At 39.9% G+C, this 15,300-nt stretch overlaps 1 protein-coding gene across 1 annotated transcript in view; it reads right to left on the bottom strand.

Moving 5' to 3' along the window:
• Positions 1 to 227: 227 nt before the first annotated feature.
• The window catches only part of ATP6V1C1 (ATPase H+ transporting V1 subunit C1), a 37,888-nt gene continuing 22,815 nt past the window's right edge, over positions 228 to 15,300 (bottom strand). Inside the window, exons 5-13 of the mRNA XM_079795978.1 lie at positions 15,046 to 15,140; positions 12,553 to 12,644; positions 11,411 to 11,509; positions 8,740 to 8,808; positions 4,891 to 4,983; positions 4,703 to 4,796; positions 3,832 to 3,929; positions 1,889 to 2,015; positions 228 to 842 (exon numbers count right to left, since the gene is read on the bottom strand). Of these exons, the coding sequence (XP_079652104.1) occupies positions 747 to 842; positions 1,889 to 2,015; positions 3,832 to 3,929; positions 4,703 to 4,796; positions 4,891 to 4,983; positions 8,740 to 8,808; positions 11,411 to 11,509; positions 12,553 to 12,644; positions 15,046 to 15,140 (863 nt within the window). The 3' untranslated portion in view covers positions 228 to 746. The remainder of the gene's footprint in view (positions 843 to 1,888; positions 2,016 to 3,831; positions 3,930 to 4,702; positions 4,797 to 4,890; positions 4,984 to 8,739; positions 8,809 to 11,410; positions 11,510 to 12,552; positions 12,645 to 15,045; positions 15,141 to 15,300) is intronic.

Below are 15,300 nucleotides of genomic sequence, written 5' to 3'. Positions count from 1 at the left end.
TATCGATCTTTAAAATGTGTAAAATACTTAGACAAAACAAGTGACTAAAGCTGCATAGTTTTGCTATACTTTATTCAAAATTGGCCCTACTTCCTAATGATTTGAGAACCATGAGTCTAGTGTCCAAATGTAAATGCCCATCCTGAAAGTGGCATAGCAAGTGAGCTATGATCCCATTCATTCAACTCTGAAGCTGAACTGTAATCTGAAGGGACGCACACCACATACACCTTTGCACAGGTCATTTTATTCTCTCCTGTGGATGTCAACAAAGCTCAGAGATTTCATTTGAAACATTGAGAAAGCACATACCTGAATATTGTCACATTTCTTTACATCACGATTCAGTAACTATTAAACAGTTATGTCTACTAAATATAGTGAGCAAAATGGTATAAATGTTTACACCATTCCCTTGTAAACAAGGCTTTTGTGCACAACAGTAACAAATGGAATTACGCATATCACAACATGGATGAGGAAAGACCTCTTTAAATAAACTATTCTATTTATAAATAGACTCTGATTTTTTCAGTACACATTTACAGACCTGATCAATAAAAAGAAACAAGACATACACTTTTCTTTTCAAAGAAAATGTTTGGAAATGGACCACGATGGGAGAATTCACCTAGGAAGAGGGGTCAGAAGCAAGCCAGGGTGATAGGGTTAAAAGCACTGCCATCCTTCAGCCTGTTCCTGTGAGCACACACCCACACAAGGAAGGGCTGTGGGAGGAGCTCTGTTCACTTGAATTCCAGCAAGTTGCAGTCGATCTTGTAATAGACATAGGGGTAGTATTCCTGCTGGCTCAGGTTTAAGCCGGGGATATCCATAGGCGCCTATGGAAATCAGACAAATTGCTCGATTATGTATTTACAGAAAAAGCAAGCAAAGAAGTCAAGTATTACCATGTACCTTCTATTAAACACCTCCTCTGGACTAAGGTTTTGCATTTCTGCTAATTTAATTTGAGGTAGGCATTATCACCTCCATTTTGCAAATGAGGAAACCACCTCAGGAAGTTGACTTGCCCTCGGAAAGGCAGCGCAGTTAGGCCAAACTTCAAGCCTGCTCTGACCCCAAAGCCTGTGTGACTGACTACCTGACCCTGCCATCCCTTTTTATGTGCACTGTAAAAAGTTACTTTTAAATCTCAGGCTTGGAGTATTGAATTTACAGGATAAAAGAAAATAAAGTATTGGAAGAATTTAGGAAATTATGTAGCAAATATTTAGACCTTCTATTTTATTGACAATTCCATGAAAATGCAGAAGGTCATTTCTTGCACTTGCTTCTATAAAAAAAAACCGTGATTTTTCATAGGTTCTAACTAGTACACATGTGAGATTTACCATCCTAAAGAGGAAAAAAATCAAGATATTTGAAAAAAATATATAAAAGCCCACTACAATTTTAAACAACAATGACAAAAAACACATATGCTTTATTTTCTGTTTGAACGATATGAACACATACTATTTTAGAAAAACAATTTGCTTTACAATGCTCATCTATTAACTCATTACTTCTACCAAATAAAGTTAAAATAACTACTACTTATTTTCTTCTCTGAAATTTATAATTTTTGTAAATAACTAGTATCACTGGTTGGTTCTGTATTTCTGCAACTATGAACATCTGGTTTAAAGAAAGATAATGACTGGCTTTTAGAAATCCCAGCTCTAACTAGCATAAAACAGGATAAACAAGGTAAATTACTGGCTATGTTTATCAAACAATTAACTGAGAATCTCAAAAGTACTTAGAAATAACTTTTAAAAAATGGGTATCATGATTTCACTATTCCTTTTCTGTCTATCTTTTCCAATTTTTTCTGAAATTCATTCCAGTTCTTATTCTCCAAGGCTATCTAATGAGTACTTACATCAATGATAGCTGCTGCACTGCTATCTAGATGTTTATACAATTCATATAATACTTCTCTTAGTTTCTTCATTGTTTTCTTATTGGGCTGAAGTAGCATTGCTTGGAAGTTCACTGGCAAGCCATACCTTATAAGGAAGCAAAAATATAGTATGTAACACAAGCACACACACAGACTTTATTGTGAAAGCAAATATTTTCATACTCTTCTTTAACCACAGCTAATGGGGAGATGGTACCTCCTTTTTACAAGTTCAACTAATATACATAGAAACTCAAGCCTTCTCTGGTCCTCATTGTCCACTAGGTATTTTTCTCTAAAATGAAAGCCAATTATCTATTAGGAATTACTTTAATGACTCTTCAATTTTTAAGGGAACCTATGAATAATATAGTGATAATGTGTAAACTTAGTAAATACTTACAAGATAAACAATATGAGATTACCCACTTCTACTTTGAAAATTCAAAGTAATTTTAAAATAGCATAGCTGCAGGTAAGTCTGTAACAATTTCTAATATGAGTAACATGTACAGAGGATCACAAGATGGTTTAGATTTTATGTCAAAACTAGAGGCCCAGTACACGAAATTCATGCACTGGAGGGGGTGTCTCTTAGCCCAGCCTGAACCCTCTCCAATCTGGGACCCCTCGGGGGATGTCTGACTGCTGACAGTCGGACATCCCTCTCAATCCGGACATCCCTTTCAATCCGCGACTGCTGGCTCCTAACCGCTCTCCTGCCTGCCAGCCTGATCACCCTCTAACCACTCCCTTGCCAGCCTGATTAACACCTAACTGCTCCCCTGCCGGCCTGATCTCGCCCCCAACTGCCCTCCCCTGCCGGCCTGATCTCACCCCCAATTGCCCTCCCCTGCCAGCCTGATCTTGCCCCCAACTAACCTCTCCTGCAGGCCTGATCTCGCCCCCAAATGCCCTCCTCTGCTGGCCAATTTGGTTCTGATTGGTCAGTTTCTATGCCAGTCGGCGTTAAAATCTCCGCCTCCGAGGCAGCCATTGGCTCCTCACAGTTGACCCAGATTTGGTTCTGATTGGTCAGTTTCTATGCCAGTCAGCATCAAAAGCTCCACCTCCTAGGCAGCCATTGGCTCCTCACAGTTGACCCAGATTTGGTTCTGATTGGTCAGTTTCTATGCCAGTCAGCATCAAAAGCTCCACCTCCTAGGCAGCCATTGGCTCCTCACACTTTACCCAGATTTAGTTCTGATTGGTCGATTTCTATACCAGTCAGCGTCTCTGGGCCTATCAACGGGGCCTGATTAGAAAGGTGGGGCTGATCAGCAGCCCTGGTAGAGGCCTGGAGAGAAATGGAGGTGTGGCTGCTGGCCCGGCCCGAAGAGAAAGAGAGGCAAGTGCTGATCAACAGCTGCCACAGAGGCTAGGGATCAGACCCTGCTTCTCTCTTCAGGCCTCTTTCTGGGCCTGATTCGAAGCCCCCTCAGCAGTCAGTGCTGGGTTGCCACGGCAACCCAGTGCTGACTGCAGGACTGACTTCCAGTTGGTCGAGCCTCTGGTTGTGGTGGACCCAGGGTTTTTATATATTAGGATATTAAATATTATAGGTTAAATGAAACAATGATTTCAAATAAGTCATTAGTATATGTGTATAACATGTAAATATCTGAAAAATCTCTTTTAAACAAATATTGGCTAATATTGTATGATATACATTTAGCTTAAATACATGAGAAGAGAACCTGAGAGTACAGCAGCAGGGAGCTCTTGTCCTAACCCAGTGTTAAGGGACATGACTCACACGCATGCAATAAGCTGGGTGACACTGACAGCCTCTCCTCACGATTGGCCCTTTGGTTTCTACAAGTCAATTTCCTATTACTGGACTGTGTGTTATAATAAAGGGGTCCAATACAAAGGCTTCTATAAGCTCTTCAGATCCAAATTTCTCAATTAACTTTCTTTACCTTAAAACAGACTCTACAAAAACCCTCAATGCTTTCACATGAATCCACGCAATAAATGCTTCACTGAAATTCACTTTCAGCCACCGCACAAGTGGTCCCTATAAAAGAGGAAAAAAATTACCACAAATCTGGTCTTGAAAATGGCAAGTAGGAATTAGATGAACCCACTGGCTTTATTAGATATTACTTGGTTAGGGTTAGTTTTCTCTCAACTAAGATAATATGGTTTATAAAGTGAAACTTGCTTTTCTTTTCTCTTTCATTACAAGAGAAACACCTTTTCACTAGTCACGTCTCCCCTTCCACACAATCTTTTGGTCTTCACAATAGTCCGATATTTGAAGATGGCAAGAAAGTGGACACCAAATCCATTCCTGTTCCCATTTTGCCTAGAACATAATAATTCTCCAATAGTTTCAATAAATTGCTTCAGTAAAAAAATTTGCCTCAAAAAAAAGAAAAAGTCTTACTACTGGAAAGAGAAAGCTACTACTTAAATAATACTTCCACCACAGAGGTTCTAACCAAAACACTGCATTTAAAATTAATATCTGATATGGACTAAAAGGAGTAATTAATTTTAGGTATGTATTTTAAGACAACTACTCACAAATCTCAGCTTTAGAGAAAATTCATTCTGATTATTTAATAGAAAAAATACTTAAAATCAAATGTATTAAAAGCAAAATAGGAGTTTTGCTTCCTTTTAACCCTTTGCACTCGCTTGCTTTTTTCTCTATTCCTTTATTCTAATGCTAACCGTGTCGAGTCACACTCGACATCGAGTTTTGCTTCCTTTTAAAACAAATAAAAGCAACATCAGATTTTCTTCTGCTTAACATGGCTAATGCTAAATGTTAAGAATACACACAAATTGCTTCTTCTTGTCAGTAGAAAGCCTGTTCATCTCTTCTTTATCTGCTTTCATCTCCTCTTCATTATACTGGAAATCACGAACAATGAATCTAAACGTGGGGAGGGGGGAAACAAAATTGTCCACACTGGTGTATAGGTGATTCAACAAGATAAAAAAACAAACAGAAAAAGTAATAATCTTACTTGTTTTCCCTGGCTTTGTGTCTGAAGTCATCAACTGCCTTCCTAAACAAGGTGACATTACAAAGGTAACTGTCTTGGTCCTCTGAGAGCACACTATGGGAAGAAGACAAAGTCCGAGTAAAACTTATGTTGATTTGTTCTCTTTAATAGTGAAGACAGAATTCAGAAACATTGGAGGAGGAGGATGAAGAGCCCTCCCAAACCATCTCAATGCTATCCATCTGTATTGCCTCAAACACTGAGGACATCGAGTCTTGGACGTTTTTACTCACCATAATAGCCCTGTATTACACTTACTGCATCCTAAACGATATTAAACAGTAACTCAAGGAGAGCACCCACATTCTAAGAACCATGCTGTTCAATCCACATCAGTGTCAGGCTGGCCAACAGCAGCTGGGTTGTTTCCAGAGTCTCTTTGCTTCCTTGCTGCATCCTCTTCTCTTCTGGAAACCTAATTCTCTCTCCAGGCCAGCCCAATCCCCTGGGGCCTGGCCCACCCTCTGTACTGCCCGAACCTCCCACCTCAGTTCTCTCCTTTTCTCCCAGCACACTCTAGATCAAAAACTAACACAGACGTCTAAATAACCTCTGAAAAAACACACTTTTATGCATCTCAGGGCTCCATGTTAGGCTTTTTTTAATTTTAATTTTTTTTATTTTTACTGATTTCAGAGAGGAAGGGAGGCAGAGAGAATCATTGATAGGCACGCCCCCACTGAGGATTGAACCCACAACCTGAGCATGTGCCCTGACCTGGAATCAAACCGTGACCTCCTGGTTCATAGGTCCATGCTCAACCACTGAGCCATGCCGGTCGGGCCATGTTAGGCTTTAGAACAGGGGTGGGGAACATCTGGCCAGTGGGAATCATTTGGCCTGGCCCTGCCAAGACATTAGAGGGGGGTTAATTAAATGTTTGACCAAATACTAGTATAGCAGGCTAATCTTTAAGTTGATAATTTTGTATGGCCCGTGAATGATGTTATAAATATCCAAATGGGCCTTGGCTGAAAAAGGTTCCCCACCCCTGCTTTAGATCCCAGAGAGGTCAGCCCGTCCACCCAGTCACAGCTCTCAGGGACGTCACTGAAAAGACCTGCCATCTGCACTGCTTCCAGTCCACCTGCCTGCTTCATTGTCAAGACATCTTCCCTGACTTTCTTCAAAAAGTGATCTCTGTCCCGAAACAAGAGAGAGTCCTCTGCACAGTGGCTAGTGGGTCTTTTCTAGGTCTTCCGAGCGAGGCTCCTGTGCCCCATCTGGAGCTCTCGCTCCTTGAATTAAAAGCTCTATGAAGCAGCAATGAGTTTGTTTCTAACAACAGAGGCAGAGGTGAACCAGGGACCTGACCCTTTCAAATCACCTTAACAAGCAAAAGCAGACAGACAAAGAGGAAAGTGGTAATTCTGAAAGCACAAATGCTAAGTACCTCTTTCTGAACTGCTTTTATTTTACACAAGAAGCAGAACAGCAGCCCGGCCTCCACTTTCTTGGCTGTCATACTGACATGGCGTTTATACACATCCATGCACATAAAACACAATAATGGCAATAGTTCAAATTGTCCAATACTTGAAGACTTTAGGTAGAATATTTTGCAAATAGCTAGATTTTATGCATTTTTAAATATATTTTTATTGATTTTAGAGAGGAAGGGAGAGGGGGAGAAACATCAATGATGAGAGAGAATCACCGATTGGCTGCCTCCTGTACCCCTCTGCCCCCTTACTGGGGGATCAAGCCCCCAAACCAGGCATGTGCCCTGACCGGGAATGGAACCGTGACCTCCTGGTTCCTAGGTTGACACTCAACCACTGAACCATACGAGTCTAGATTTCATGCATTTTTAAATGAATGTTTCTTTCAGGTTTGAGATAGTATTTTTCAATCTATTCTTCTACCTCAGAATTCCACTTGCATCTTCACTCCTCCCAAGTATCATGCCAAAAAGCCACAAGCATTACTACTTATAACTGAGTTAAAAATAAAGCACTTAGAACAATGACTAGCACATCGTCATTACTCCAAAATGTTAGTTATTATGATAACCAAAACACCCAGCATCGAGCCACAGAGACCTTTCCTAAACAGCGGACAGGATTCCAGACTAACCCACTAAAGCCTGTCTCCCCACAGGGACTGACCTTCCACCCTCGTCCCAGTGCTGGCTGCACCGCTGCTCTGCTCTTGACTACATTTAGACAGTAAGTTTTCAAGTCAGTGATTCCAAATGACTTCTGAGCTGAGAAACAGAGTACAACAGACGTCTTCACTGGGTGAGGAAGGGCTGGGACTCTCAGGTGGTCATGAGCACTTGCAGGCCGTTCAGAAGACTGGTATTGCCTGGGCTAACCTGTAAACTGCCTGACACTTTTCCCTTGAAACTACTATAGTGACTTTTAAAAGGTGGACATCTCTAAAGTAAGATTATTTATTTGGTGTTTTGTTTGTTTTTATCTTTTTTTACTGATTTCAGAGAAGGGAGAGGGATAGAGAGAGAAACATCAGTGATGAGAGAGAATCATTGATAGGCTGCCTCCTTGCACACCCCACACTGGGGATCGAGCCCACAAGCCAGGCTTGTCCCCTGACTGGTAATCAAACCAGTGACCTCCTGGTTCATAGGTCGATGCGCAACCACTTAGCCACGCCAGCCAGGCTCTAAAGCAGTATTTTACAGTCCTTCCTTTAGAATAAATTAGGGCTTACTTAACTAGCCTACACACTACTCCCCTGGAACCCAGGCTTGGCATATGTACAACTTGGGGGGACATACCGTATGTACGGGGTCCTTCTTCTCCTCCCTCCCCTGCCTCCCAGACAAAGTCAGCCCCTATGGCTTTAATGCCCTACAGAGCACAGAGGTATAAGAGGTGTGATCTGTCAGGACAAAGAGCTTTAGTGGAAAACTAGTGTCAAGACACATGAGTCTTCAGTTTACCAAGGGAAGGGCTGGTGTGAGTGAAAGGGAGAGCCCCCCTCCCTCACCATGCTCCCTCCAAAAGAATATTTCATGATGAACACTGGCTTGTGGTTTAGGTCTCAAAAAATCAACATCTGACCCAGCTGGCGTGGCTCAGTGGTTAAGTGTCGACCTATGAACCAGGAGGTTATGGTTTGATTCCTGGTCAGGGCAAATGCCCAGGTTGCGGGCTTGATTCCCAGTGTGGGCTGTGCAGGAGGCAGCCTATCAACAATTCTCTATCATCATTGATGTTTTTATCTCTTCCCCTCCCTTCCTCTCTAAAAGCACTAAAAATATATTTTAAAAAAATAAAAAATTTTGCCCTAGCCAGCTTGGCTCAGTGGATAGAGCATCAACCTGCAGACTGAAGGGTTCCAGGTTCGATTCCAGCCAAGGGCACATGCCTGGGTTGCAGGCTCGATCCCCAGTAGGGGGCATGCAGGAGGCAGCTGACCAGTGATTCTCTCTCATCATTGATGTTTCTATCTCTCCTTCTCCCTTCCTCTCTGAAATCAATAAAGAAATATATTTAAAAATAAAATAAATAAAAAATTTTTAAAAAGAATTTTTAGAAGGTAGCAAAAGACCTGGGTTCTAGTGCCGGCCCTGCATTAACAGATGTGTGACTCTGGACAAACCACCTCACTTCTGTGGCCTCAAATGTCTATACCAGTAAACATGAGCAGGTCAACCAGACTGTGCAATCCCAGGTCTAAAAGTATGATAGCTGGAGTTAATATAACTCCTTGATAAGGTGAAAAAGATGACTCTAAAATATAATTTACCATAAAGGAAAGACATAAAGGTATTTCCTAACCCAACATCCAAACTGTAAAAGGAATTCTAGGAAAGAAACAGGTTTTACAAAGACTCCGACTTACTTGCTAGACCTGGGAACGACCATCTCGGCTAGCGTTTCATACTGCTTCATCCAGTCATTGTGGTTTAACCTGCAGGAAAGGTGCAGTAAGTACTGAGGGAAAACAAGTCCTACCTCCTGCCATACCCAGGTAGAGAAAAAGGATGGGACAAACAGGAAATGTGGCTACAGTAAGTATAGGTCAAACCTATTTAATAAAATCTTCAAGTATCCTACTGAGAGTGAATTTCAAACACACTTGCTGAGTGAAACGGGAACTACATTGCATCCAGGAACTACTGCAAAGCAGACACAGCCCTGGACTAAGTTTAGAAAGGAAGTAAGGCAAAGTATAGATTTTCAACTACTTTCAAACTTTAGGGTTGAAGTCTATTACCTCATTTTTAAAAAAGAAAGAAAAAGGCCATGCATGACAAACCGTGATCATTTCTTTTCAGGGCCATTAAGAAAGGCTGGAAGAAATTATATTTACTGAAAGCACAGAGTACCAGGAAGTGTTCAGTAAATAAAGGGACAGCAAACTATGCTGCCACAGCGAATTGTGCAACACCCTTCTCTAAAGAACACTGGCTTTTGGGGGTGTGGGGAGTGACAATTGTGTCTGTAATTTAAAATAAAGAACTTCAGTGTTTGTAGACCAGGACAGAAAATAATTCACTGTTTAAGGTGCTTATGTTCTATGTTTCAATTACAGTGTACAGAAAACTATGAAAACCTCTGGCTTTAAACACCAATTTCAAATAAAGGTTAAATGAGACCAATCTTTTATCTGGGCAAAGGTATTTTCCTATATATTATAAAAACACAAATACACAGAAATTGACAATAAATAATCAGTGTTCCAGTACAGCAGGGATGAGTTACATAACTCACACACAAAATATAACTTCTGGAGCCCTTAGTTTCTGTGTTGTGTGTTTTTTTAAACTAGGTAATTAGCCTTCCTTTTATTTTAATTTTGTTGCTGTTGTTAATCCTGACTCGAGGATATTTTTTCCATTGCTTTTCTGAGAGAAGGGAAAGGAGTGAGGGAAGGGGAGAGAGAGAGAAACATCAATGTGAGAGACACACCAATTGGTTGCCTCCCACATGAGCTCTGGAACCTGCAACTCTTGACCAGGGAATTGAACCTGGCACCCTTCAGTGCTCAGGCCAATGCTCAAACTGCTTAGCTACACCAGCCAGGACCCAAACTCTTAGTTTTAAGCTCTTATCCATAGGCAAAGAATAATACAGTCTTCAGTAAAGGGGGGAAAATAGCTTTGGCCAGTGTTGCTCAGTGGTTAGATTGCCCACTTGGGCACCGAAGGGTCACAAGTTCGATTCCCAGTCAAGGGCAGGTACCTGGGTTGCAGGTCTGATCCCCAGCCCTGGTCCAGGTGCAGGTGTGTGTGGGAGGCAACCAATTGATGTGTCTCTCTTACATCCATGTTTCTCTCTTTCTCCCTCTCTCCCTTCCACTCTATAAAAAGCAATGGAAAACATGTCCTCAGGTTAGGATTAACAAAAAAGATTTCAAAGAGTTATCTAATCCAGCAAACTATGCCCACAGCCTGTGCCTGTTTTATAAATAAAGTTTTATTAAAACACAGCCACAGCCCTGGCTGGTTTGGCCCAGTGGTTAAAGTGTTGGCCCTTGGACCAAAGGGTCTTGGATTCAATTCCTGGTCAAGGGCACATAGCTCGGTTACAAGTTCAATCCCCAGCCCAGGTAGGGGTGAGAGTGGGATGGATGAGTCTCTCTCATGCATCTCTCTCACGTGGATGTTTCTCACTCTCTCTCTCTTCCTCTCCCTTTCACTCTCTCTAAAAATCAATGGGAAAAATATCCTCACTCCTTGGGTGAGGATTAAAAAAAACCCACAGCCACATCCATTTGTGTACATACTGTGTATATGGCAACTTTCGGTTAAAACCACCAAGTTGGTGTGGCAGAGTTGACTAGTTATAACAGAGACCATATGGCTTGCAAAGCCTAAAATATTTACTCTCTGGCCCTTTACAGAAAAAAAAATTTTCTAAGCTCCGATCTATTCCATCCTTTGCTTCTTTATTTATTTATTTATTTATTTATTTATTTATTTATTTATTTATTTTAGAGAGGGAAGAAAGGAGGGGGTAAGGAAGAAACACTGATGTGAGAGAAGCACATCAATACACTGCCTCCCAAAGGTGCCCCAACTGGGGACTGAACCCCCAACCTAGGTATGTGCTCTGACCAGAGATCACACCCACGACCTCCCAGAGCATGGAATGACGCTCCAACCAATGGAGCCTGGGCCAGGGCCATCCTTTGCTTCTTACGTGGTCTAATTCATCCTAGCCAATCATAAAACATTTTCAAAAAACACATATAAAGAGCTTTGTATGTTGAAAAATTGAAATCTATTTTCTAAATCAAATAATTTAACATTACTTAACTTTTAATGAGCCAACTCTATTAAGCTGCTAAATTAGATATGGAATCTCAATTTATAATTGAAGTCTCAAGTTATGAACTAAATTTAAATTCTACTGTCTGTGCCACATGGGTATGCTAGTTGACAGAATGAATGACAGGTAAGAGTTCCTTTACACTTGGATTTTATGGAAAACTTCAAATTAAATGTCAGATACAAACATTTTTCTTGTATTTTAACAGGTAAAAAAACCTTTTTAATAAAAAAACATACTTGGGAACTACAACTAGTAACGTGATGAGATACTCTGAATCAAGAACAAAGTCATCCTTCTTCACAATTTCTGAGAGACTTCTAGTTAGCAAACTTCCTCTGAGAAAGAAGAAAAAAATCATTAGGCTAATAATTACGCGCTCCCATAACACAAGTAAAGAAACAGCAAGCTAATTATATTCACATACACTATAAAGACATCTCAAGAGAGGCATTAGTCTAGTTAGCATTTTTACTTTATAAGTCATCAAAATTTAGCTATTTCTCACCCCTGCAATGAAGGAAATGGCAACATTTATCAAAATCTGTCTCTAGTGTCTACCTTCGTGTTTGCCTTCATTATTGAAACTTGGGTCTTTTGTTGATTACATTTATAATATCTTGACTGGGAAAGTGTTATTCATTAGATAGCCACTAAAGTCTATTTCATCATAATTATGAAATTATATCATCTAGGCACACCTGGGTTTTCCTCCCTCTCCCTGGGTATCCTTTGATACCAGGCAATTTTGGTTAGTTAACCCAGCAATCAACTCTCCCAATCGGTCTTCATTTAGTGTCCCAGTACTGATCCTTTCACAATGAAAATGTCTTGCCTGTTTGCACCACTGACAGTATATGTACCAACCAACTTTTCCTCTGGGATATAAATGCTTAACTTCAACAGTTAAGTGCTTAAAGCTACACTTGTAATAGTCATGCTACAAGGAGATCAACCAAAAGAAGTGTATTCGATTTTAAGAAAACCTAATGTGTAAAACACCTAAACTTGGAAAACAAATAAAGAACGAATATTGGATTATAAAAGAATTCCTCTATAGAATTCTTTTAAGCAGATTGTGCAATTAAACTATGATTTGATTTAAAACAATTAATTTTAGACATTTCTCTACTAAATGCATACACCAGGGCTGATCGCTTGAGCAGCACTCACAGGTGTTATTTATGAAACAAGTATAATAAATCAGCCTCACATCTGTTTTGACTAGACTCAATTAATACACTTTTCTCCATGAAGTGAAAAAATACCACTATGATTATAGAAACAGCTGGAACTTTACTAAACCCCAACAATATCTCATTCAGTGTATGCTAGAGTGCTTCTCTAATTCTTAATATTCACAAATACTTGATATGCTTACGCATTCTTTCGTTCCAAATTCTGAAGATTCCCTTTCAGGTTATTATATGCAGATGCTCGAGATTTCAGGTCATTGTCGATCTGAGTCACTCCCTTTAAAAATAAAATAGGCCCAGAGACAAAGAAACATGGAACAGACTGTCGAATCTCAGAGAGAGGGTGGGTGGGTGGGTGAGAAGTGAACCAAAGAACTTGTATGCATGTATGCATAACCCATGGACACAGACAACAGGGTGGTGGAGGCCTAGGATAGGGGGGAGGGGCAGGGGTGGCTTATAAGGGGTCAATGGGAGAAAAAAGGGGACACATGTAATACTTTCAACAATAAAGATTTAATTAAAAGATAAAAATAAAATCAATAAAAAATAAATAAAATAGGCAAGATTTTCCTAAATCCACCTCTATTAATACAATTAAAGTACCGGTAGCTGTACTTAAACACTAACTTTAAAAAACACACAATTAGTTCCTGATGTAAAAATATTCTATTTTAAAAGCACATCTTCATAAGGTCATTTTATAAAATAACCTATTTATTTTTAATAACCATGGTAATTTCCATATGAATCTTTTCTACTAAAGTTAGTGTTTTAGTCCACATGTATTTTAATTATTTACTGTATTACTTCTTAAACCTAAATGGAATCTAGGCCACCAAGTTTAGAGATTACTAATTAAAAGGCCTCAATTTATACAGCTGAAGGATTAATTCCCAAAGGAACTAAATTGAAGTTTTATTGTTCACAACTCTATTATTACTATCATTACACAAAATGTTTTCTCAATATAATCTGAATTGTAGTTAAATTTGCTTATAAATTTTATAAAAGCTGATTTTTCAAAGAGATGACTAAAACTACTAATACTTTAGGGAGAAAACGCAAAGCAGTAGATTTCACATTTGAGCACCTTGAGTCTGAGGCCTTCGACCACTCAGCAATCCTGACAGTATTTGAAAGACTAGTTTCAACTCAACTCTAGCATTATTAGCTTTGTGTACTGGGTAAGTCCCTTCACTTTCTCTGAGCCTGTTTCCTCATCTATATAATACTAGAGGCCCAGTGCAGGATTGAATCATGCACGTGTAGGGTCCCCTACACGCTTTCGCTTTCAATCGCGGGGGAGCTAGGTGCCTGTCTGCTCCGGCACCAGGCCTTTCAGAAGCCTCCACCGAGCCGGAGGTTTCTGAAAGGCCTGGTGCCGGAGCAGACAGGCACCCAGCTCCCCCGCTTTTGATGGTCCGCGGCGGGACGTGAGCTCGCTGCCCCAGAGGCCCCTTCTGTGCCGCAGCACAGCCATGGCGCAGACGCTGAGCTCGCGCCTCCGCTGGCGACACAAGCTCAGCGTCCCGCTGGCCCAATCGGCTACCCCGGCCACCCTGAGTCCTGCCCCCTGCGCCTTCCGCTGGCCCAATCATGGGCGTAGCGGAGTGATGGTAATTTACATATTACCCTTTTATTAGGTAGGATAGTATCAGGAAGAAGAACACTAAATCCTTGATAAGGATAAAAAAAAAATAAGGCTCATAGTAAGAACACCATTTTATATTATCAAACTACTCATGTTCATTGAATTTTATGACTTTAGTTAAAATCTTTGATAATCTATTCAGTTACATTTAACTATAGAGCACACTATACAAATAAAGTCATTGAGGGGTAAGAAAAGTCTGTCCAAGTAGTTTAAACCATACTTTTCACTCTAGCCAGGTCATAAAAATGTTGACAAATAGCTCTTTGTCTATTTGCCTCATTATAATTTCAGGTAAGACTTTTACATTTTTTTCTCCAGCGCCAGGACTTTGCGATATAAAAGGAGCTTTTAGCTCAGCGAGTTCATGGATGGGCTTCAGGACCTGTGAACTCTCTGAAACTGTACACAGATTCATGTGGTATGTGAGCATGGCGTCCTTCTGGGTAGAGAAGCAATAATGACTGTCAGAAGGCGTCAGAGGACACATAAAGTTTAACGTCTAAATCAGTACTGCACATAAACATACTTAAGTGACCATTGCCATCTACATGCCTCATAAATCCTTAATAGACTCCACTTTCCTGTTCTGCAACACCTCAGTTACCCTTAAAATGTGAATAAGGAATAATTACAGAATTTAAAGATTCTTTTCTTATTTTATCATTGTTGATGCAATATTTAAATTAACTATGTAAATAAGTAAACTACACAGCTTGGATACTCTACACATGAAAGTGCTATTCTTATTAACATCTTTTTTTTTTCTTTTTTTTTAAGTAAAGTTGTAGTTAGGGTAGCTCCTGTTTGTATCAATCACCTGTAATTAAGTTGCCTTGTCAAAACCTAAAGAGGGGTGGGGTGGGGGGGGCAATGGTAAGATATGTACACATATAATATCTTAATAAAAACAAAACAAAACAAAACAAAAAAACCTAAAGAGTACTTCCATAGCTAAATGCTTATAAAATAAATGAAGCGACTATAAATCGATGTGTCCTACTGTGCCATTTTTTTATCTTACCTTGGCAATTATTTCAGAAATATTTTTCAGAGACTGCTTGATTGGATATTTAGCCATGTCCCACTGAAATCTTGTTATATAAGTAACCAAGTCAACTGAAATAAGGAAATAAATTAATTACTGAGGAGAAGCAATAGAATTTTTTGTAGTCTGCTACACAGTAAACATTCAGATATTTGAAATTGGCATTTGGAAAAGCAGTAAAGATATGTCATCATTTCTGAAATGTTCTGATTAAATAAATGTGGAACTATA

The sequence above is a fragment of the Cnephaeus nilssonii genome (genome assembly GCF_951640355.1).
Source record: "Cnephaeus nilssonii genome assembly, chromosome: 18".
Lineage (NCBI taxonomy): Eukaryota > Metazoa > Chordata > Mammalia > Chiroptera > Vespertilionidae > Cnephaeus > Cnephaeus nilssonii.
This window is presented reverse-complemented; position numbering and strand designations above follow the sequence as displayed.